The 25,491-nt window shown below is 44.9% G+C and overlaps 1 protein-coding gene across 1 annotated transcript in view; it reads right to left on the reverse strand.

Moving 5' to 3' along the window:
* RCOR1 (REST corepressor 1) overlaps window positions 1-25,491 on the reverse strand; it is an 89,925-nt gene that overhangs the window by 43,130 nt on the left and 21,304 nt on the right. The window contains exon 3 of the mRNA XM_037394408.1: window positions 3,827-3,910. Coding sequence (XP_037250305.1) covers window positions 3,827-3,910 — 84 coding nt within the window. The remainder of the gene's footprint in view (window positions 1-3,826; window positions 3,911-25,491) is intronic.

Here is a 25,491-nt window from a genome sequence, read left to right on the forward strand (position 1 = left end):
TGTGACCAGAACACTGCTCCAGCATATATGGCGCATGGGACCCAAACAAGCTTTAAGTAATTGTATGCACCTGCAGCATAAGGTATGTAGATATCCACCAAGTCTTGGCTGACACACTGCTCTTTCCAGGATTTGTTTTAGCAACTTACAGAGGACCCTCCTACAACCTCCACCAGTTTGGCCAGCCCTCTGCCGAACCCATCAGCATGCACTGCTCTGAGCATCATCACAGATCTGCTCACAGTGTTTTGTAGCACAGAATGACCTTTAACTGAGGTGGCTTCCAAGAGCTTCCCTGATTGCACAGAACTGTCATGGTCATGAGAGCTACCAGTTCAGTCTAAGCAGAGAGCTAGCATGTGCTGCACTAACTTCCACCTTCGCATAAAGCCCCAGCCGCAGGAATAGAGAAGAATAGTGTGACAGAGTTCAGCACAAGAACAGGCACAGGATGGATTAAAGGCTTTGGAGTACAAATGAAAGTAAACAGACACAGACACCAACGTGGTGCTGAGCAGGATTTGTTCAGGTACACTTCAACCTGAAAAGCAATATTGAGCATGTATGTGCTAGCTAGGATTTACAGTACTTACAGCCCAAGGGGTTACACCAGCCTCCTGGAGACCACAGCTCCTTCTACTTGCAACTTCACACCATTGATGATTCCCCCCACCAAGGATAACATACACCATCAAAAATCCATAGTTTGAAAAGGCACCAAGAAATAGAAAATCCATCACTTCCCTGGATAACTTCCAATAGTCAATCACAAAAGAAACCCCCACACACTAGACATTTCATTTCAGTCCACGTGGACTTATTTTGCAGCCATCTATTTGTATTTGTATTATGCATATCTCTTACTATGTCAAAATTTCCCTTTGAGAAAATAATTTACAATAGCCCCCTTTCAGTCTCTTTTCAGTAAGCTAAACAGATGGAGTTTGCTTCATCTTCAGTTTCCAGAACATTTCAGTAGCTCCCATCTCCATCCTTTGCTCACTTTTTCAACACTAAAACCACTCTTCTGAGATCCATTTTCCTGGATGCTGCTGGGTGCAGAGGCAGAAAACTGTCCCAGTGACTACTTCGCTCTCTTTACACCCACATCATCCATTGGGGTCAAGACGACACTGGGAAGCTTTGTCAAATTACCTGCCCACTGTGCCCCCAAAATCACTTTCCAGGCCAGTTCTTTCCAAACATCAGCCTTGATGCAAAAGGCCAGAGCTTTCAGTACTGAGATTCATAACTCTGCAGTTGGGTGATTAAGAGCCCACTGCAGTGGCATCAGCCCAAGTTCAGAAAAGACCCGAAGCACTCTACAAGACTATCAGCAGCATTCATTTTATTTACCATCCTGTCAGTCTATGCCTCATCCTCAGTTTCTCTCCACAGCAATTCCTATGAATTCCCAGTATCACTGATGAAAATGTTGTCATCATTGGTCCTCTCCGACATCCCCAAAGAGTCCATTTAATTAGGATTCACTATCAACAATGCCAAGACTTGTCAGTGAATGAAAGAGTAGCTGAAGAGACCTCCTGTCCCCTGATGTTCTTTCATCATAAACCATAAAACAGATTAGGGAACTCTGCTTGTAATACATTTAAGTGCTCTCTACCACTGTAGAGCACTGGTATTTTGGAGAAGGTTCCCATCTTCTGAAAGGAAAGGGGATTGAATCAAATTCATGTAATCAATGCCTAACAGCTGGCTGGATACATTAGAGCCATAAAGTTATTTCTACCGATCAATCCATTTCTAATCTCAAAAAGAACAAAAGCAGGTACCTTCAGCAGGATTTGTTTCTCACAGTTTAAGTAATGCCAGGTAGAGACAGGAATAACTGATACCTTTTGGTAGTGTCAGCTCAAATTGACACAAAGCAATGACCAACCAGTCTACTCTTATTTACCCTGTTCTCTCATTCCCTGCATAGCTGCCCTCCCTCTCCCCATCTCCTGGAGTTTTCCTGCCACCCCAAGGTCCCCCCTCAGTCACATCTCTCAATGCTCCTTTGTTTTTTTACTACTACTAGATGTTAAATTCCACAACTCCATCCCTCTTACATCAATTAGGCATCTGGGAGGTATTTTGTGTGTCACACACAGTGCAAGAGCATCATACTTCTCTCCTCCAAACACCATATAAAATATTTATTAATTTTTCCCTGGTTTTTTGGAAGGTGAAATCACTGATGAGCCTACACTTTTATCAAAATTTTGAGTCCTTGGGGAATTTCTTCTTGCCCTCATCTCATATTCAAATTGTTTTCCCCAACATTAGTGTACCAGCAACAGTCAACTGCCACCTGGTTTCTATTCATCAATGTCATGGTACATTTTTAATTACCTCTTAGGTTCATGCCATCTTCTTAGCAAATATTATATCCTTTTTATGCTCTAAAATATCCTTGCATAATTTTGTGCCAATTGCCACAGGATATTCAGTCACAGATTATCTTACTCAATTCCACGTATCTTTACTACTTTTCCTCCTCCATCCTATTCCCTCCCCAAGAAAACTCTTTCCTATCCAGGAGGAGTTAAATGTTCCAAAGCTGAGCTGAGATTCAGAAGACTCTCAGACTTGAGAGGCAGTTACAGGAATCCTCTGTCACAGGCAACCCATGAACAGTCATTCCTTTCAGTGGAGACAACAGTTCCTTGCTCTTATACCTTTTTAGAGATTTTTAGCTGTAGAGAACTGTCAAATATATCCCTCTCCTCATCAGTCTTTAGTTCAGCGTCCAACAGTCAGCAGGGAGCAGACAAGACACTACCGGTAGGAGAGAAGGCAGACACGATCCCTGCAAAGCCCTTTTTAGCTGTAGATCACAGTATCATCATCCTTCTGTAATTTAAGGGCAACTTGCTCCGTGGAACAAATGCTCCAGGGCAGAGTCCAGCCCTTTCATGACAGAGCCAGTTTGTGCACAATCTTTGCTGCATTAATTTGCAAATGCCACTACATCCTCACAAGTGTCCTGTGATCCATCTTAGCCCTTCGGTCTAGGATATAAGCAGGTATCAACTTAACAGTGCCACTACAAAAAACTTCAGAGAAACAGGAAAGCAAGATTCTTATTCTTGGTCCCAGAACCAGAAAGGAGAAAAAAGGTACAAGCACAAAATCAAAAATAGCTCCTTTCAGCTCCCTCCCCTAAAAGGACTTAGGTTTAGTTACAGCATTAAAACAGCAGCCCTTTAATCAAGGAGTCCTACTTATTCATGAGGAGAACTGTAGCCAGACAAACCTTTCAAACACTAGTTCTGCCATCTGGCAGCAGCACTGAGACTTGTTTCCAGGCACAAACAGAACACTGGTAATTGCCCTCACGTGGAATTCCAAGGCAATGCAATTGTTCTGGCATTTAAACCTCGACGGGCTCCAAATGTGGATTTTATTTGTGTCTTTGTGGGAAAAAAGCTACTACTAATTACCATATTCCTCCCCCCCCCCCCCCCCAAACTTCTCATTTTGATCTCCCCAGCTATTTCTGTCATCTTCTACAGCACCAGCAGCAAAAAAGCAGATTGTGTAGGCCCATGGATAAGTATCTTAAAGAATTCATTCCAAGGAAGAAAGTGTCATATTTCTCCTGCTTTCCCTGCCTCTGTGGATATGATGCTCTAAGCAGCTGTCCAGTGGGGAACAAAGCTCTTCTGGGAGATTGCTTTGTAGGCTTTTCTTTTCTCAAGTTAATTTCAAATCATAATGGAAAGGTTGCAGACATAACCTCGCTACTGAAAGTGGCAACTTTGTATTCTTAAAGTGATGTATTTAAGGGAAGGGGGGAATCAAAGTGTTTGAAGAGACTTACATTTTGCTTCAGACAGATTCTGGTTAGGTGACCAGACGAGCATGCCGAGATTCTCTCTCTCCTGACTTCGCCTGGCAAGTTTAGCTTAAGAGAAAACAGACAAACCAAGTTACAGAGAAAGTAATTTCAGATGTAAAACAGATACAAAAATGACTTATCACACATCTGCAGTTTTTAATCAAGATACAAAACCCATCCACTGAGTTAAAACCCCATCTTCCCATTCAGACCCGAGGCTCTTCCTTGTTTCTTCAATGCATCACCCCCTATGTAACATGACAGATACCGCACACTCACTTTCATGCAGTACAGTAAGAAGCATATGTTAGGTCTAAATTAAAAGTTAATTAATGTTTCTCTTCCAGCCTACTTGATTATTTTTCTTCCAGCCATCATTAAATGAAAAGGGAGGAGCTAGGCCCAAGCAGCAGGTTCCAAGCCCTTGACATCATGAGGCTGTACTGTGCAGCTAGATTAACACTTTTGGTAGACACATACACGAACCTCACAATTCCACTTCTGAGCACCTCCTCCACTGTGCCAACAGCCCTTCTATGCCTCCACCTCCACACACAGACAGGAACGCCCACCCAGATGACACTGGGTCCCCCAGATCAGAATCAGGTTCCCTGCCTCAATCGCTCCAGAGAAATTCTTGTGCATTTACACTCACACTGTCTGATCACCCACACAGAGACAGCAAGTCCGTTTTTAACCAGCTTAACACCTGGTTGGCATGAGAGCTCCGAAAGTCTCAAGTGAAGAACCACAGCTTCACGTAGTCTGAAAGAGCAACCTCAAGCTATGGTACGTTTCAACAGCAAGTTCTTGTGAATCTGCTGCTGTTTGGTCACAAACAGTCAAAAGATGAGGAGGAGGATGAGAAGAGCAAGAAACTTGCTCCGTTGAGTCAGCAAGCACACAGCCAGCTCAACTAACCGCCCTGGCCAAGAGAAACTTGCAGGTCTTGTTATGAACGAGTGCCTACAGTACAACCTCCACTACAAAACATCACATAACTCTGAAGTTTTATGCAATATTTCAACACAATGCTATTTTCTCTGCACTGTGCAATTAGACATACAACCACCACTTCGTGATGCATTAAACAAACAGGTCAGAAAGTTCCAGTAACACGAAAATACATTACAGTGCTATGAATGCTCGTGCTTTGACTACATTTTTAACCTGAAATTTGCTCAGCTAAGAACAGTCAGGGTTTAGACGACAAAAAATATTTTATGATTATATTTAAAGCACAAATAGCACGTATTAAAAATAACCAGTTGTCAGCAACATATTTACATTGAACTAACAAGGTTTTTTTATTACAAACAGCGTGATTATCTTTCAGTTTGTTGCTTTTTTAAATAAGGTTAGCAACTGCAAATACAAGATACTTTGTGCACTCTGCATGTTCATTATTTTCTACTCTAGACAGAAAAACAGGAGTGAGAAGAGACAGCCTCTGGTGGCAAGAAACAGTGTTGGAGACCAGGCCTACAACAGAACACAAAGGGTACGTGAATTTAAAATTAAAACTTCACTTAAAAAAAAAGTCTTGGAACATTAATTGAAAGTTAATTTTTATTTTCTCCCTTATTTCAAGTCCAGGTCATGAATGCAAAGAAAGAGGCAATCTTAAGCCTCCCCTTTATCAATTTTTGCTCCTCACTCTCCCTATCCAGGATGGCCTGTCCTACTGAAGTCTAGCACAGGGTTTGTAACGCAGAAAGAAGTCTCTCTCCTCACTTTGCATTACACTGAACAGCACATTTCCATGCCATAAAAATACTTAGAGACAAAAATAATCAGTCCAGTCTCCAGAAATTAAACACTTTCCACCCAAACCCCAACACACCCCTAGTAACCCCACTGCAGCTCAGAAACCTAATGCCTACATTCTGCCAGTGAGGCTTAACACACTAGGCAAATTGTCAGCCTGGCTTTACCACAGTCTCACTTGCTAAACTGGCAAAACCCACCTAACTCCGGAAAAGTTTTCTCCTAGTTTAGCAGGCTGAACCTCCTCCCTGACAAGCCAGGCACACATCTCAACCTGGCTGTCCCTTTCAGGAGCAGAGAGCACTGCTAGCTCAACTCACCCACAGTAAGATGGTGAGTTTCACCTCCCACGGTTAAAACCCCAAGTTACGCTTTGGGGCATTGCAGAGGGAGTGCCACAGCCTTCCTGGCTGTGAACGGCAGTGAGCCCTGGAAGGTGACAACCAATGCAGGGAGGTACTGCGGGACCACATGGTGCCCCAGCAGGGTTAGTGAAATGTGTTCTTCGTCCTCCATCACAGCTCCCCCTGAACATCTCAGGTTAGGAGCCCCCTCCTTCCAGCCCCACATCCCCTCCCTATAAGCCAGAGCAGCCACTCCCTGGGCCTCACACCCAGAACAAGAACCCCCTGCAGATGCTAGGCTTCATGCAGTCCTCGGGGACCCCCCTTCTGCCTAGTTCCCACAGCCCAGCTTCTTCCCCCTCCCAGCCTCTCGGTAGCATCAACCAGCCAAGTCACACTGCACTTGCAAACCAATGTGAAGCAGCACCGCTGGTATTCCCACAACATCTCTGCCACTCTGGCTCTCCACCCAAGCCCACACCTGTCCACCCTCAGCCCTCATTCCTCCACAGAGGCAGAGGCCGGTGCAAGGCACACAGCAGAGAAGTTAAAACTCATGCTTCTCTGCAAAGGACAGAAGCACCTAAAGACCAACACACAGAGAAGGGGAGGGGGGGTGTTCTCAAACATCCCTCACTAACATCAGGGATGACTTTGCTTGCCACTCGGCCCTTTCACCTTCCAGCAGCACATCCTCCCCATCACCCCTTCTCAAGCCCACAGCCCCCACGTTTACTGTCACACACACAAGGCAGACTCAACAGGCATTCTCCCAAGTCCAGTGTTGACCCCATCATAAATACAAGCAGAACAAGTATTCTCGCTATGTAATGTAGCAAGGACAAGCTTAAGAGCTTGCTCAGAGTTTGGAAGCATGTTGAAATTATTTCAGAGCAGCAGCCACAAGAGAAGGAGCTTTGAGCAGAACAGTTATTACATCCTCCTTCCTGCATCTTTCCAAGCACAGCTGCAAGGCTCACCAACACAGGGGAATTCCTTTCCCTGTCCCCTGCTTCTGGGCAAAGGATACCTGGGTGCATTCAAACACTCAACACTTCAGTGAAAAAGCTAAAGAGCTAATTCAATTTAACTCATTATGTATTTCATCTTAAAATAGCCACGTATGGAGGGTGAGGGTTACTCTTTTTTAGGGGAACAGATCAATTCAGGATCAATGGGGTTTGCTTGTTTAAGCAACTACAGTTAAACCAGTGCAACCTGTCTTCAGAGAAGCTTGTGTATTGGCAGACAAGATGATCTGACATTTCAGTTAATACTGCACTTTCATCTAGCCTACCCAACAGGTATTTTTACGTCTCTGCCACAGCCATTAGCTCCCTATCACAGTTGTTGTGAGAGCAAACACTCTTGTAATCACTGTCCCATTTGTCCCAAGTATGAGAGGAATCATGGATTCTCCCTCCATCCCCAAAAGGAAGACCTACTACAAGCAGCACCCTCTACATTTTTTTGTTCCACTGTCAGAATTTACAGGGCATGCAAGCTCTCATTTGTCTGTACCCAAGCAGAGGTGTACCACAGTATCATGTTGCTTTTTCCACAGCAGTTCCCATCCTTCTTCTCTTCTCTCATCACCAGTGCATACCCCTACCCCATGGACTACACACCGAAACACAGGAGGGAGCAGATCCAGGTTACAACACACTTTGTGAAAAAAAGGTTTTTTTAAGTTGGTCCATTTACAGATGTGGTTTTCTGCAAAAGCTCAAACAGTTCAACTGCAAGGGAGGAGATGAGGCAGAGCAGAATACTCGTATACCAATATTATTCTAAAAAGAAGTTGGGGGGGGGGGGGGCTTTCTCTCCGCCCACCCCCCCACCCCCACCCACCCCCCCGGCACCGTGAGGACACATCTCAAGACCAGCATGCAGTTGACCACACAGTGCGTAGGAATATATTGACCTGCACAACAGAAAGACAACACTGCCATTGAAGTTCCTGTCATTTCTACCTGTAGGCTGAAGCTCTCCATCCTCAGGCTGCCCATGCTAAGGCACAGGCCGGGCACATGCAAAAGCAGCACGCTGCAAGACATGAAACCCTGACGGCAGCAGCTATGGCTCTTCCCCAGCTTTTGGAAAGCCATTGCAAGACTGCCCTACAGAAAAAAAACAAGAGAGGTGTTTCAACCAGCAGCGCTCAGTTCAGACTCCAAGAGGTACTAAGCTCATTTAAAAAAAAAAAAGATATCTTGACTGAGCCTTTAAAGCATGTCTTTTCCCTGCTGTGAAGGTTACTACATGATACAATTTCACGCCCCAACATCTGTCTGGCCAATCAATTTCCACTTGCATACAGAAAGATGTCAGTCCTGCTCTCCCACTACCACCCACAAAGTTTAAAGCCTCAGGGGTAAATCCACCTTAGACCCCATACCTGAATGATCCCAGCTCACACAGGAGAAGGAGAACAAAGAGTAAAGCGAGCACAAAGAGGGGTTGGTTTTTTGGTGGGGTATTTTTTTTTTCCTTTTCAACTTAAATAAAAATCTCACCAAACCACAATCTTAAAATCCACTCCCTTCCCCCCAGAGCCACACTCCTCTGCTGCAATTAGCTCAAGCCAGAGAGCAGAGGGTCAGCCTTGCCAGGACCCTCTGCAGAAACAGAAGGGAAAAGCTGAACTTCCAAGTTCCTTGCACATAACTTCTTAAAGGACGCCAAGTCCTAAATACCCTTATGAGTCCTCTGATGTGTGTATTACCTTAAACCCTGGGTCTGGACCCCCTCCCTACACCACGAAATGCACATGCATCTCCTCACATCTGAGGGGTTCCTCTGTAACTTTACATTTTCTCAGGCAAACCCAAGTTGTACTGGTGCTGGAATCAGGACTGTATGGATTAGCTCAGTGTTGAACATGCTGCACAATTTGTCATCATGAATACGTTTGTGTTGACATGAAACCACAGGTCTTTGTTCATGCTCTCTCCGGAACATTGCAAGAGAGCCAAGACATGCATGCCTGCCCTGCAGACTCCTCAGCCACCACACTCAGCGGAGCTGCTGCGAATGGATGACAGAGCAGGGCTGAAAAGCAACAAGTGAGCTTCTCTCCCCACCTCTACCAGGGTGCTGTGAAGTCAGGATAGCTGACAAGGAAAGGAAAACGGGCCACTGTACTGCACAGGTGAAGTCCCCCCCTAGAGATCTGAGTACCTTCCCCATCTTTCTGACCCCTCCCCGACTTCAAGTTAGCCATGAAGCAGCTGGCATCTGTACAGAAGGAAAGCTGTGCCCAGCAGTAATACCACTCCATCCCACCTGAATCTCCTTTTGGTGAGCTGAGCTAAGAACGTCTGAAGAGCTGTGTCAAAAAGTCAAAGGGTGAAGCCTGCACTTCACAGCTTGAATCTGTCCAACACCTCACCACTTCTGATGGGAGAGGAGGTCCTGCTCAGCCAGCATTTCTCTGCTCTCCTGACACATGCTCACTGCCTCTCCCCGCCATCCTGTGTTGACTCTGGCATTTATCCCTCCAAGCCAAGCACATTTGTTAAAAGTAACCTGGCAAAATAGATAGCAAACAACATTTTTCCCAGTTATTAAATCAAACCAGCTGGCTGTAAGATAAGACAAACAGCCAAGCGGGTGCACAGGGAGCGGCATGCTCATGTAGACAGGGGCCTCTCTGCCTTCACCCCAATGCAATGGTTCACAGCAGCACCACTACAAAGATGAGAGAGGCTGTTTCCCCTTCCACCAACACCTAACTTGACAAACCAAACCAGGGGATGTACCTGAGCTTATGAAAAAGAACCCAAACACAAAACAGTAATCCAATAAAAAAAGCTGTTACTTATCAGTTACTAGGTTTCTACCCCATATCCTAAGAGACCAGGAAGGGGAATAAGGAAGCAGGAATAGGCAGGACATCTCCATGAATCACAGCATCAGTTTAGGCTGCCTTAAGAACCGTTGGGGGAATGACAGCATACATGAAGGCAACAGAGCTTGCCAGCAATCAGGACCCCAGTGCTGCACAGCTCCAGCCTGATGGATCCCATTTTATTTTTCTTCTCTGAGTTAGAGAAGAAACACGCCAGAGTAAACTCTGTGGGAGCAGAGGCCTCTCAAAGAGCCACCAGTCACTCTGTGGCCTATTATTTTGCTTCTGTGCAAGGCAGCAGTGCCAGCTTCCACTTGAGCTCATGCACCTGAGGGAGTTGCTCCATCTCAGAGCTGTCCCCCAGGATGCTGCACATTCCAGCTCCAGCTGGTAAGCCATTCAAGAGTGCTTTATGCTTTGCTTTTGGTACCTATACTGACCACTTGGAGAAACAATCCTTGCCTCCTGCAGATGCCAGGACACTTTGCTCTCAGCTCCATCCTGCCCAAGTCGGGGTGAAGCTCTGCCAGGAGGCTTCCAGCATTCTTCCTTCTCCATAACCCTTCAATAGTCTCCGATAAGAGTTTTTGCTGTTGCTGTTTGCACAAGGTATTTCAGAGCTACTGCAGCCCTCTGACTTCAAAGCAAAACACACTAACACATGACTATGAGCACACTGCAACACACACCATGAAGAGTAGGAACCTGCTGCTAGTCAGTTCCTCTGTTATTTAAAAACAGCAAAAAGTAACCCAGAAAAGTGTCTCCATTGTGCTTGACACGGGTACAGACTTCTGTAACCTCTCTGGAAAACAAACATGGGCAAATCAAAGTTTAAAAAGCACTTGCCACAGCAGTACAGGGAATTCTTCAGGTACTGATCTTTTGCAAGGCAACAAGTAAGATTTCCAGATCTGAACAACGTATTTCATGAAGTTATTAAAGTTTACGCAACAATAACAGAAATCCCAAGGTAAAGGATGGCAAGATTCCCACCTAGAAAGGCTAGTGCATTACTAACAGCACTTACTGATCCCCTGTAACTGGTACTAACTCATTTTTAAATCACATATTGCAGGTTTAGAAAGAAAGACTAAGAAACACCTCTCCCTTTTAATATGTAACCCTCAGCATTATATATAAAACATGAACTGTAGAATACCCAAAGGTGAATAAATGGTTTTATTGTTTGGGGGAAAGTCGGAGCTGACATATAACAACTTAGCTGTTGAATGTTGCTTAAAGCAGTTTTGGACAAAGTCTAAATGTATTTACTTCTAATGAAGTGAGATTAAACAAGTGCTTCCATTCCCAGCCCTGCATTTTCTCTATCAATGCAGACCTTATATTCACTGCATAGGGTAAAATCCCCTGCTTACAGTACCCATGATAACTGTTAAAGAAAATAAGACAAGGGAGGCACTGGCTCCCACAGTTTAAAAATTCGCTCTCACTGGTTCATTGATACTACTCAGACTCACAGTATAATTGTAAATGTAGAGCTGAGATGCAACAGAATACCTATGTGGCACAGGAGAATTCTTCTGACACTCAGTTTTGTTTGCAAAGCTTTTTCTACCTTCCTTCCCCACTGCTTGCACTGGTGCCCCAAGCAGCAACTCCAAGACATTTGAAGAACTTTGCCACCCATCTCTGCTTCCTTCTGCATGTGACTTCTCCCTGAGTCAGCAGATAATGCTTGTGATCCCCTTTCATTCGTGTTTTCTGGGACTGTCTAGATATAGTAGCTGTTGCCTCACAGAAATACCATCTTTGTATACACTACAGCAGCATTAAATGCGGCACAGCATTTTAGACTGGAATCCTGCAAGTTGAGGGAAGTTTTTTAATTAAAAAGTTATAAATTAAGCACCAGCTAGCTTTTCCTATACATGACTACACCCGGCTGGCACTATAATCTATATGCAAATAAAGTTCTGAGGGCATTTTTCTATCTGCCTAGGGAAACAAAGGGGACTCTTTGGGTTTCTATACAGAGCAGCAGCACTAGAAATGCAGGCTGAAGTGCCTTATTCCCTCAGAATAACTGTACGTGTTGTGCTACAAAAACCCACCGCATCACACATTACAACAGTGTGAAAAATATTGCTTTAAAAATTACCCAGTTAAAGATTAATCATCCAGCAATGATTACAAAGGTCATTTTGCAGTGATAAAAATTATTACCATTAGAAGAAGTGGAAGAGAAAATGAGAAAAAGCATGGATAGCAATAGTTGCCTTTTCTTTAAAGTTACCAAGTTCAAGCCATACTAAGTTTGAACTTCACATCTTTGTAATTTATTTTACTTTAAACTTCTTAAGAATTTATCTGATCCAAGATGCCTTTCCAGTTTAAGAGCTAGCAGTCAAGCAAAAGCTGTGGCCTACATTTTGCCCACAGCCCAGGCCAGACCAAACAATAAAGCCAGAACAGATGTTGAGGCCTCGCCTTGATTTCCCCCCCCCCCCCCCCCCGAATAATAGGAGTTCACTCATTCTTTCCTGCAAGCAGGTGGCACCAATGTACAGCCATAGATGAGGTCTGAATAACTATACAAGCAAACAGCCTTTCAATATGCACTTTGAGTGTGTAAAATTATTTTTTTCTACATACATGCAATTCCAATCCGAGCTCTGCAGCAAGTTCTGCATACACAAGCCCTGCAACTCACACAGGAGCAGGAAATACGTTAACATATCAGAAGCATGAATATCCCCGCACACACTCAGTATTGAGAAGCACACCTCTGCTAATCACAACGGGCTTTTGTCTAGACATGGCTAGGGTTTTGTTCTGAAATGTGAAAGGGCTGGAGTTTGTTTAAAGACAGAGTTAAACATAACATTAAGAGAATAAAATGCACATTTGATCAAGATTTTACCACAGATGTCCTACAAGTCTTTTTAATAATGTAAACATTTGCACCATTCCCTTTTACATTTTTTGTGGTTGTTTTTTTTTAAAAAAAAAAAAAAAGGAGGAAGGCTAGTAACTATACTACAGCTATACTGCATGCCCAACCAAAAAGCAGGCTACCAGAACAAAGCAAAAGCATGCACTGCATGCACTGGGTTGGACCTACAAGGCTCACCTGCCCTCCCAAGCACACTCCTCCCCCTCGACATCACAGAGCATCTCTTGCCTCCCCAGGCTCCAGTTCAGAGCTGCAGCAGCTCCAAAGCTCCTTCCAAGACAACTGGACCCACGCTACCCCACCAGTCAATAGTAACAAAAGCAAGTACAACATGTAGGGCCTTGTGGCCCCCACACACTCTGTGGCTGCCACCCCACAACCCATGGCTGCCATGCTGAGCCCCACCTCCTGCCACCGATCTTGGGAACCCCTATATACTTCACAATGCTATAAAAAAAAATTTAAATGCAGGACCTCCACACAACCATGGTGTGAATCATTTTAACGTTTGTTTAAAATAGGTAAATAGATGTACACAATTAGTTTTTGAGAGTCAAGCTACCATGCACCAGCTACTACTGGTGTCTGTTCAATCTCCCTGAACATTGCCCCAACAAGAAGAGATTTCCTTCCTTCCTCTTCGACGTATTTCCCTTACACTTTCATTTAGGTGACTGAGAAATCACACACGCACGCCTACATGCATGTGAGCAAGATCCACGTATAGAATTTAATACATGGAAAAGGAACAACAATAACATAGCACAGTTCCCTCAGACGCCAGGTCTCATGCTGCTGACAAGTATCTAGGCACTGCCAAATCTATTTGATGCCAAACAGTCTACCGATGCGAAAGCAAAGATAACGCAGACACATCTTCCTCTCTTTCCATCACTGGTCTTTATTCTTCATCACAGGCCCCTCCTGATCCTTGACAATTAGCAACTCCTACATGCAGGGCTCCACATTCATATGGTCTCCCATTTCTTTATTAAGCCAGACCTCAGCTCTTGCTGCCCACTGAACAGGGTCCTCTGTTGTGTTCCCTTACCCCCAGCAAGAACAGCTGTTTGGGCCCAGTCCTGCCCATTATTCACAGGCAGCACTTAGGAATTAACAAGACCAGGACCAGAAGAGAGACTTCCTGAGCCTGACACTGTATTTGCATCACTGGATCTAATGGCCCTTTCTTGGGGGAGGGAGGGGGTAGAAGTCCATCAAATCATGTAATCCTTTTTGAACCCATTTGTAATTTTGGCATCTACAACATCCTGTGGCAGAGTGCTTCAATTTAATTATATGTTTGTTGTCTGAAAGAGAACAAAGAAAGCCCATGCACACACTCCCTTCTCGGCTCTGAAGCCGCTACCCAGTCATTTCATTTGGTGGCCCCATTTCGTGCCTTATGAGAAGCAGAGAATAACTGCACCCTGTTCACCTCCTCTGTGTCTCTTGCCGTTTTACAGACCCTCTAACATGCTCCTCTTGCTGTTTTCCAAGCTAGACAGTCTGGGCTTTTCTGCTTCTCCCTCGTACAAAGATGGGAAACAAGAAAAAATCCTGTACTTTATCTACTTGTCTTACAGCTCCAAGAAGCATGTATGTGTGGAGGAGGGATAGAAATGGGGCACAACCAGAACTGTACGCAGTGTTCAAGAAAAGGGTACACCACAGGATTTATAAAACATGCCATAATGAGGTTCTGTTTTGTTCTCAGATGCTTTCATAACAGCTTTTAACAATACACTTGTCTTTTCACTATTACCATTGAGTTGATGAAAAAAACACTATTACTCTCAAGATCTTTATCTGAAAACACAACAGCTAATTTAGAGACCACTAGGTACACACATTAAGGGCTGTTCCACCCCACCCCCAAATATTACTGAACACGTAACAACAAGTGTCACCTGTCATTTTTACAGCCAAGCTGTCACAAGACTGAACAGGTTGCCCATTCCCCCCATTCAGCAGATAACCCACACTCCCCCTGCTGCCCCCTCCTCCCATTCACATGCTCTTTTAGACACTGAGGAAAAGACAATCCAGCTGTTTGTTTCTTGCTATTTATTTTTATTACTAAAACAAGCAATGTAATTTGAAATGGAGAATAAACAAGCACTGCTTTATTCTGAGAGTGAGAAGTGCACAGTGCCTCCTCTCCAACCCGTGGCTCCAGGACACCTCCGGCTTCCTACAGCTTCTTCCCAGAGGAGACATGAAATAAGGAGCAAGAAGCCAACAGAGGGTTTTCTCAGACCTCGTAACTCCCTCCCATTCCCTGTCCCATTAAACAGCAATGCTATTTAGACCACCAAGTAGTCCCACCTTTCCAGCAATAGCCACCCTTTCCCATTCCCCAGCACCCTCTGGGGAATGAGGAGGGGAACAGAAAATGGGGGATAGGGACCAGTGCTTTTGCCTCCACTCAGAAGAGATACTCCCACCACCCCAGCTTTAGAAAGCATTGAACCTCCTTACTCATAGACCAGACCTGATTTCCCCTGCAAAGCTTCAAACTTGGCCTCCACAGGCCTGCACAAGCACTGACAACCCAAACAAGCAGCATTTTACTCATCTTTCCCACATGCTTAAGGACCAGCTGACCTGTTTGTACTGCCCAATGGAGGACAAAAGGAAAGTCTCAAGCATTCACAAAGCAGTGAGATTACTTTCTGGTATTTTTAGCAACACCCCTTCCCACCCATCCAGAGTTCACCTGACAGCATCCTTTTGAGATAGCTTACAATGGTTAGTGGAAGTAACAAATGCCTAGAAAGCACCAGTAATATAAAATGTAGATTCTTGGTTAACAAAGTAACTGTTGGGGTTTTTTCCACCACACTTCAAAAATCCTTGCCGAGAGAGTCAGGAACAGATCTGACTAACTAGAACCTGGTCTACAAAGCATATGGGATGTAGGGTGAGGAGAAGTGCCCACATCTGAGGGGTTCACGAAAAAGAAGAAAAAAAAAAAATCACAACCAGCAATGCTCAATGGGTTATGTGCTAAGGCTGCTGGGCAAACGTGTTACCGCTTGGCAAAACAGTACTGTGAAGGGCATGCAGATCAGACACACTGGTGTCACCATCCAGACAAGAGTCCACTCAAAAGGTCAAATGAGAAATTTCAAGTTATTATACTCTCGTAGTACCAAATCATTTCACACAGTCAAATGAATCAATCAGCAACAGCTAAGCACAGTCAGCTCTCAAATACAGTAAGGATGTCTCACATTGACCCAGGTTTTAAAGAATAATGGTAAACACCAATGTTTTTCAAGGCCTAAGTAGACAAGCCCACAACATACAATGGCAGACACATATCTTCCAAGCACAGCTGGGTGCTGAGGAGAAGCTGGACCTCCAGGACCACCACACACCTCCTTGCTGAAAGTAGTGCTCTTCAAGAGCAGCAGAATCAGGCCCTGCCAGCGTGCCCAGAAGAGGCCCCACCTCTGTGCTGAAGTCACCTAAACTAACCCAGCCACTTCTACTCAAAGCTCATTTTATATTGGTTACATGAGCGGCCTGGCTGGCAGAGCAGCAGAGACAGGAACCTCTAAAAAAGAGACACAGCTTCTTCTCCTGATGCAGCCATCCCCAGAAGCAGACACCTGTCCTCAGGCCAACATGAGCATACGAGAAGCTTATATATCAAATCCCACCCAGCACTGAGTCATGCACCGATGTGGTGTGCAACTGCAATCAACAGGCTGCGAGCATGCCCAGTTTAACCCACACAAATCCGACTTTTAAACGTCTGCAACTGTTGCATATCCTCCTTTCACCCCCATCCATGACAGTCTTCCAGGTCCTTATCCTCACAGCACCCCTACCAGCAGATGAGAGCTTTTATCAACACACACACGCAAAACACCAAGTGCCAGGCTCGCCGGATTTGAGCCAGGTTTCCCAGGCCCCATGTTAAAGCCCCAACTGTGGGTCATCCTTCCTCATCATCCCACTCTCAGAAATGCTGAAATCTGAGAGGATCCCATAAATAACACATTTATAATATTTCAAATCAGATCTTAAAAACTCAGTCTGCTTCCAGCTCTCCTTGGAGATGACCGGTGTACTCATTAGCTCACAAGCTCCCCACTGTCTGATACAGACAGTCCCTCTGCTTCTGTCTGCACAGGGCCTTGCTCAACAGGGTGCTGTAAAGGTAATATTCATACACAAAAACACAAAGTCAGATTTTTAACATGCCCTTGAAATGCAAGGCAGCTCCTGGATCACATTTTTTCCAACAGATTTCACAAGTCAGTTTGGTTTTTTCCCCCATTTTGGCACACTTGGAGGCACAGTAAAGGCTATATTTAAAATGTAGCAACAATCATGGCAAATCTTAAAATTTTATTTTCAACATTCAACTTTTAGGTAAAACTATTCAAAAGAAGTTATCTGGTTGCTCTCCTTCTCCTGCTTTCAAAAGAGTCTGAGAACTAGTTTGTCTTGCATCTACATTAATAATTTCAGAGCAAGAAAACAGTATAACTATGAGAGAGGCTAAACAAGTCACCATTGCTCCACACCAAGATTGCCTCGCACTCATTCTGCACTGCTGTTCTGCCCATACTGCCACTTTGTGCCAAACGTAACTGATCCTAAAAAGGAGCCAAGTAACAGTGAACCAAACGCCGGAGAGACAGGCTCTGAGCAGTAAGCACCAGCAAGCACACCTGGAGGAACAGAGGCACAGCCCTGCCAAGATGTTGGATTTTCCTGAGCTGCCTCTGCTTTGGGATTACAAACTCTCCTTCTGCACTGCCGGCATTTGCATACCACAGCATATTTACAAAGAAATCAATCAGGACACAAGCATGAAGGTGAACATGGAGAAGCAGCCCGTAGTGCTTGGGGCACCCTGCAGAAAAGCACACCGCTTTCTGCTCTGCTTAGAAGCTTCAGGGAAAAGCAAACTGGTTGCAATCTATGCGTATCTAAGTATGATCCCCTTCCCCACCCTGTTTAACAAAGGCGACAGAAGTTTGCAGGCGCAAGGCCTTACAGGCTCTCTAAAACGCAACCACCACGTGGCGAGCAACAGGAGCAGAGCTCACACAAAGAGCTGAGAAGCAGGGAGACGGGAGAGGGCTGGGAAAGCCTCAGCAGCCAGGAGACGGGGGAAGGGGAGACCAAGCCTTATTCTCCAGCCACGAGCACAAGGAAGCAAGCACAAAGGGGACGGTGAGGCTAAGCAGATAAGAAGCCGGCCAAATGCCAGCCTGGCAGTATAGATAAACGGAGGAGCCAAGACCCTGCTGGAAGAAGCCCGGTGTGGCAGAGAGCGGAGGGAGGAACCTGGCTTGGCAGTGCCCCAGTGAGGGCAGGAGGAAACCTTCCCGGCGAGGCAGAGGAAGGCAGCTTGCACAGCACTTACCTGCCCTGTGGCACGTCCCTCGTACCACACACTGCAGCACAGTCCTCCTCACACACACAGATACACAGCTACAAAATTAACTTAATTTTACTGTGTTCAGGTCCATTAGTCTTTCCAATCTGAGGACCGAAATCCTATTCAGCATATAAATGCCTCTTTATTGAGGCTGAAAATTCTTCTGTTTGCTTCAACTTAAAAAGAAGGGAAGGGAAAAAAAAATCCCTTTTAGACATAATTCATGCTCAGGGCAGAACACCCTCTCTTCTCCCTTCCTTCCAAAAACCCATCACTATAGTGAAAGCAGCCAGTGTGTCCCTGCCTGTGTTAAGAGCCCAGAGGTCTGGTTTTCCCTTCCCACAAATTATATAACAGAAAAAAATGCAGTGGCCATCCCCCAGCAGCTGTTTGATAGGAATACAGCTGTGCCTCCTCTCACATCAGCTATGCTGCCCCGCACTGCACTAGACAAATTAAAAACGTGGCTGCCAAGCTCATTTTCTTTACCCAGTGACCACTGGATAACTCCATAAAAGCAACCAGCGGCTCTCCACAGGGCACCATACTGAGCTCCAGCCACATAAAGAGGCATTAAGCAGTCTCCCTGTCCTTCTACAGCCTCTTGTTCTGCCACGAGGTTGCTTCAAATCCAAACCTTAGCTCCCCAGCTGGTAGAAAAGTGCTTAATGGGGCTTATACACATCCATACACAAGTAAAAAAAAAACAAAAACAAAAAACAACCAGCAACAAGAACAAGGCAGCAAAGGAAACAAAACACACAGGGATGTAAAGAGGACAGAGAGCCTCAGGGGAGGGGCAGTATTTAGAAGAATAGAGTTGTTAAGAGATCGAGAAGCTAAACCATGCTAAGGTTGCTGGGGCTTCAGTGGGGGGAGGGGGCGAAGTCTGTGCAGAGCATCTTGGAAAACACAACAGCCTTACAGGTACATATGTGGGCTGGAGCAGAGAAAAGCTGAGACACACTGGCACCAGATAGGAAAGCAGACTGTCAAAGAAAACTACAAGGCAAGGCAGGCCAGGGAATCCGCACCATTCACCAGTAACAAGGGGATTCTGCCAAGCGTTCTGCATCTTCCTCAGCAGAAAAGCTGCGTGTCCTCCTCAGTTCTATCCTGGCCTGCACTTTATCCATAACTTTCCCAGAACAATTCATTAAATTTACTGAGAGACTACCATTTTCCCTCACATCTGGATATTCATAGGCTACTATTTCAATAACAGTTTGCTACCTTAAAGGATAGACTACAAGATAGGTGCCAAGAACCACCATTCTTAGCACAACTGAGTTCTGACTGGGAGCTGTAGGTACTGCTGCAACATTGATTTCAGCCTGTGCACCTGAAAGTCTTGAGTCTTCTGCTCTGTGCCATCACTCAAATACAAATTGCTACGAGGGAAAGAATGAGTGTCAAAATAGCTCAGGGTAAATTGACTCCACAGACCTCTCTTCTACTCTTCTTCCTACCCTGGAAAATCCCTCAGCCTTACCTCCCCACCCTTGCACGCACACAGCCCCTTGCCAAACACTAAATGTGCTTTGCACACATTAAACCAGTTATTTGTTAGTCCAGCCAGAGACACCGCTGAGAGCCTCAGCTCCCTTTAAAGCATGCTCCAATTGGTCCAACTTTCTAACAGTAAAACTATTTTAGTCACATGTTCACGATGCTCACAATGATTCTTGTGATAATTCTGTTCACTAATACAGAGCATGAATGTACAAGCACAAAGGAGGAAGAGTCCACAGCCTGTAAAAGATACCAAGATCCAAAAAATACTCAAGAATAAACCAGCTTCACTGAACAAGACTACTAATGCTCTTTTCCTATGGCAGATTTCTGTGGCACGCATTTACTGTGCAGAGCAACAAGAACATCTTACTTTACTCATTCCTAAGATCCCACCCAAGCAATGCCTGCAGAAAGTGCTGGCTGCCTGTACTGGGCCCAAATACAAGCAAGATTCCAAGTTCACTCTTGGAAACACTTCCTACATCTCCACTTGCAGAGCTCTGTGTGAGGGCATCCAGCTGCAGCACTGTGACATGCTCACCCTCCCACAGCTCCACAGACAGCTCTCCACTATCCTGCAACAGCTACGGGAGCTTCCTGCAGGAACAGTCACGTTGTGCCGCTCCGCAAGACACAGAAGCAGCAGGGAAATGGGACTCCCTAAAGCCCCAGACAAGCCTCATCTTCAAAACCTGTCATTCAGCAGCAACATGGCCCAGGCTTTCTCAACAGCTAGATGCTAGATTTTTGCATTCAGGTATTTTTCTGGTATATCCAGCATAGACCAGCTCTTCTGCTCTAACAAGGCCTGAACACCAGCAACACTTACAAGACCTTGGTACAAGGGAGAGAGCCCGAAACATCCCGGACCAGCCCCAAGAAATTTGGGATGTTCTTTTCCTCAAGGTCATAATTATCACAGGTACCAGCACCGTGTCCAGGCTGGTAAGCCCATGCTAGATCAACTCACATGGCCTCCAGCAACAGTCCTAACTACATCAGCCTTTGACCTGTAGCCACCTTTTGCACAGTACTTCAGACTGCCAAGCTGCTGACTGCATGGCCTTGTTTCTGTGCCCCCACAGAGAAAGGAAGAAGGAAGCTGCTTACAAAACTCCTTAGTAGACCACTTTCTCATAGCAGTGTTCCAGATTCATTGCCAGCTGTTCCAGGCTTGCAGAACAAGACAATCCCATTGCATCTGGTGCTATCCTGAAGCAGAGGCATCAACTTACATGCAGGAGAGATGCCTGTTACTGCCAGGTTCCGTCTAAACTTGCAGAGCCCCCTCCAAAAGCCTCCATATTCCCCCTCTCTCAGAGCACAGCAGTTCAGCCACAAGTATGAACAGGTTCATCAGAAGACATTATCAGTCCAAGAGCAGTTCAACAAGTCTCAGAGCCCTGACATGTCCCCTGACAACCTCAGCGCCTCCTTATGCAACTGCCCAGTCAGTATGTAGAAGAGATACATGAGACTAGCACAGATGCTGGGAGAGCAGGTTTTAAGTTATTCCTGCACAAGGAGTGATAATTAAGCCATGTCTAATAAGATGCTTGGGCTCTATCTGTTTGAGGATCCTTGCTCCCTTGACTATAGCAATACACCAAGAAAACAGCACTCCCTCCTCTAAAGCAGTTTGTTTAAATATCTGGGCTACCTCCAGCCGAGAACTCCACAGCAATTTCTAGGAAAAGTGACACCAGAGCACCACAGTTCCCACATCCCTGGCTTACTGCCCTTGGACAGTTCTTTTGTGCAGTTGGTAAGGCTGGAAAGCTTGTTTCCATCTGACCCTGGCTGGTGATGGCAACCTCCCTCCCTCACATCCTAACCAAGAGCAAAGCCCTTCTGAAGATCTCATCCATTGGTCTACAGGAACAGAATAACTACACCTTGTTCTTCCAAGCCCCACTTTGCCTGGGTGACGCGATGGAAAACTAAAGCCTTCACAAGCTTCTAGGTTGCTTCTGGATTCTGAAAAACCAAATGTCACATGTAAGCAGGCTCAGCTAGTGTCCTGCAGTAACACTGTCTAAGGCAAGGGCACCATGCCTTTGCTCTACTGCACCACCTGCAAGAAAATTTCCCCTGTAGGAACAAGGGAAAGACAAAAGGGACAGGGAATACACCAGGCTATAGTATGTAGAAACAAAATATAAACATTTGCCTCTTAGAGCCACCTCCTGACAGAATACTGCATAGGGGGTTCCCCCCCACAAGCTGTATGCACACATGCTAGGCCATCAGTTGTTGCTCCTTCATCAAGGTTAAGATTGATCATGTCCAACTTTACCCTCTGATGCTGGCACCTTCCTGAACAGAAGTTTCAATTCAAATGTATAGGCCAAGGACATGCTACCAACACCACCAGGAAAGCAGATTTTTCTGCTTTCAGAAGCTCTTCCTCTACTGTTCCTACAGAACCATCAATTTCAGCCACCAGAAACCCTGCCACAAGGGAGAAGATTTTTATTCTTTTTTAACATAAGCAGCAATTACCTGGGTTTGCCATTTAGCTATACTAACAATCTCTTCCCAGCCTCCCTTGGCTCTTCTGTAGAAAACTCACCTGAAACCATTGTGTAACCCTACCACTTCTGCTGTTGTTCAAAAGACATGGTGGGTTTCCATTGTTCCTCCCAGCTCTTTGTTTGGATGGTTTCAAGGCCATTACACCAGTATTCTCAGCACTGCCACTAAAAATAACACTTGTGAGTTAGAAGGGAACTTCCCCAACCACCTAAATCCTGGCAGAAGAAGGGACACATGCAGAGGGCAGAGGGAAAGGTCTGTGACATGCCTCGTGTTCTCTCAGGTTAGACACTGTCTTGTCTCGTTACATCCTAACAAAGACAATCAGTTTTGTTCACCTCATGCATCACCCAGATGTGTAACATTTCCTGAAGTTTTGAAACGCCAGGAGTGAAAACTATTTTCTTTCTACCTGCCCTTTCCCAGAAGTTTTCTAAGAAGTCAGCTGTAGGAACTTGGAACTTCATTTGCTCATCTAGGAATGAGAAACACATCATGCCTAATTGAGTTAGCCCATAAATTTCCATCAGGTATGCTTTCAACTAAAGCTCTAACGCAAGGCACATTTATCACCATTCAGAAGTGAGACTAGAACATCACAGCACACTACAGTAATAAGTGTATATGTTGCCAGTTGGTGTATCTCTAAAATGAGACAAAGGAGGGAGGGAAATGTCAGAAATAGAAAGTATCAATATTGTTAACTCAAATAGAAGGTTACATATCCTGGGGGCCCTGAAATGGCGTCATAATGCAAACAAAGAAACAAGTACAACATCCCAGTCTACATAAGTGTCCTTCACTGTGACATGGAAACAGCAAGGACAAAAAGTAAATCTGATCCCATGTTATCACTAATTAAATTCATACATACTGATTTTCTTTTTTTAAATGAAGCAAACATTTGAATTCATTAGTGACAGAAAACATTCTGAATCACTTAAGTGCAGCAGCCATCTCCATTTAAAGCTTTTCACTTTTAATGCTAAGTATATCTCAAGAATATCCCTTCGGATTTTTTCATGCTGGACTTGGGGAAGGGAAAGCAGATTCTGAGCACTAATGACTTACTCTCTTTCCCTATTGAGTCCTCACATCTAGTACATCGCATCCATGACCTTTCCATAGAGATTAAGTGTTGTTTCATGTACTGAATCTTGCTCTAGAGAACTATCTGGCCTTCATGAAACACAGCGCTACCATCCATGAACCAGTCCCAGGTATCATTTACTTCTGGTTACAAGTATCTGTGTTAGTCTGACCTTCTCACTTTAAGCCCACCACTTAATTTATTAAAACAAACAAAAAACCTGAGGGAATTTTTTCTTCTCATAGACCTACAAGATCTGAATCTTGGAATGGGACTCTACATTTCACTACTGATTCATGAAGACCTTACCCTGCTAAGTTGCCTTGCAGCCAGAAGCCCCATGTTTTCTCCTCTAAAGCACCGTTACAACAAAAGCTTAGATTGTCCGATCGAAAATACATTTATTTCTGACTACCACAGAAAGTGACAGAACGTGGTACAGGGATGCTATTAGAAAACCACGTTTTGTTCCCTGGAGCAGATGATACAAGTCATTTTACCTCAACGCCTCTATTTCCTCCTGCCTTCAACTCGTAGTGATACTCAGCATTTTGCAGACATACACACAGAGGGCTAGCAAGTCTAAAGGCCACTATCAGGACAGCGTTCCACACTCCACAACAGAAAGAACTGCTGCACACAGGGGAGCCAGACAAAGACAGACCTTGGGGGAATTTTTACCACAGTGCACTTCAAAGTGAACAGACCACAGAAAGTCAATTCAAGTTACCTCCTGGAGGTAACAGTGGCCATAGGAGGCTTCCATCCATCACATCCAAAGAATTAATCTCCCAGTACTAACAGCTTACCAACACAGGCAGATCATCACGCCTGCTGAAGAACAACTGCCACAGCAGACTGAAGTACAAAAATACCCCTTCTCAGGTGCAGGGAAAAAGAAAAATGGCATTCTGCAAGAGAGCTACTGTGCGCTGCAGTCACACCCTCTGTTATTTCATAACTTTTCCAGCACGGACACCAACTGCACATCCAGTTCCAGTGCTAACAGGAGCAGACACCGGTGTCAGGCCAGTTACCTGGACAGGTTTTTCTGTAGCTGTATCCCTTCTGCTTCAGACACAGGCCTTTCCAGGGACCTAGATATCAGAGATCTCCACAAAATGGTTCCTGCCTGAAGAAGCAAAGCAAGAGCAGAAACCATTCACTCCAGCAGGACAAAAGGAAGGTGTCCTTGGGCTCACAGCTTCAGAGTGGTGTCTAGTAAGTTATGAGATACTTTGCCTACCTAGGAAAGTCTACAGCTTCCTAAATATCATTTGAGGTTTCATAAAACCCTTTTCTAAATAGGAAACCCCATTGGGAAGGAGAAGAAAGGAAGGGGAAAGCAAGTTATTCACAACTGACTGGAGTTCCTCTGTAAGGGTTATACAGCCTTAACTACAGCAGATTAAACTAACAGCCTAGCTCAGCTTATACAGAAAAAGCCTTTTAGTGTAGACAAAGTGTAAGTCAGAACCCTGCAGACCTGCAGCCAGAGATGTGCTACACAGCTTAAGCTTTACCTAAACTACTAAAAGAACATAGCAGGAGAATCATATCCATATGCCCAGGCTATCAAAAGGAGTTCCTGAAGTTCATATCCAGGTATCTCACTGCAGAGTACAGTTAACCTACTAGAGAGCTGCTACCACAAGCAGGGACAGTCATGACATAACTCAAACCTCTGTACAGATGTGGAAGATGAAAGCAAGTTAAACTGAGAAGTCATCCATGGAAAAGTAGTCACACCCACTATGTCCACTCTTGCTGTGAACGGAGGCTGCTCCACATTTATACTGGTATGATCGCATCAATCCAGCAGTAGAACTTCACCAGGAAACCGAAATCCTCTGTCTTCATCTGCTGTGCTCCTCCTCAGAGGCTGCTGAACTAAGCCTTCTTTTCCTACAGTCAGGTTAAGACAGACAGCAACCTTCAGGGTCAGTCCAAGGATGTTCTGACATTCTGCACTGTCTTCATATATAGTACCTTTGTAGGGAATATTGCCAAAATACAGCGGAGGGACAAAGCAGGACCAACCCCACTCTCCCTCAAATCCCACATTTCTCCATAATGAAACTTGATAGGTTATTATGTGCCAAAAGAAAGTCTAGCTCTAGCTCAGGATGACTGATGCCAATAAAAAGGAATTTTAACTCTGGCTGGTAAAATGTTGGATGGAAAAAAAATCAAACTGAACCACCCAGTTATTTACAGCACTGCAG

The sequence above is a fragment of the Falco rusticolus genome, chromosome 7 (assembly GCF_015220075.1).
Source record: "Falco rusticolus isolate bFalRus1 chromosome 7, bFalRus1.pri, whole genome shotgun sequence".
NCBI lineage: Eukaryota > Metazoa > Chordata > Aves > Falconiformes > Falconidae > Falco > Falco rusticolus.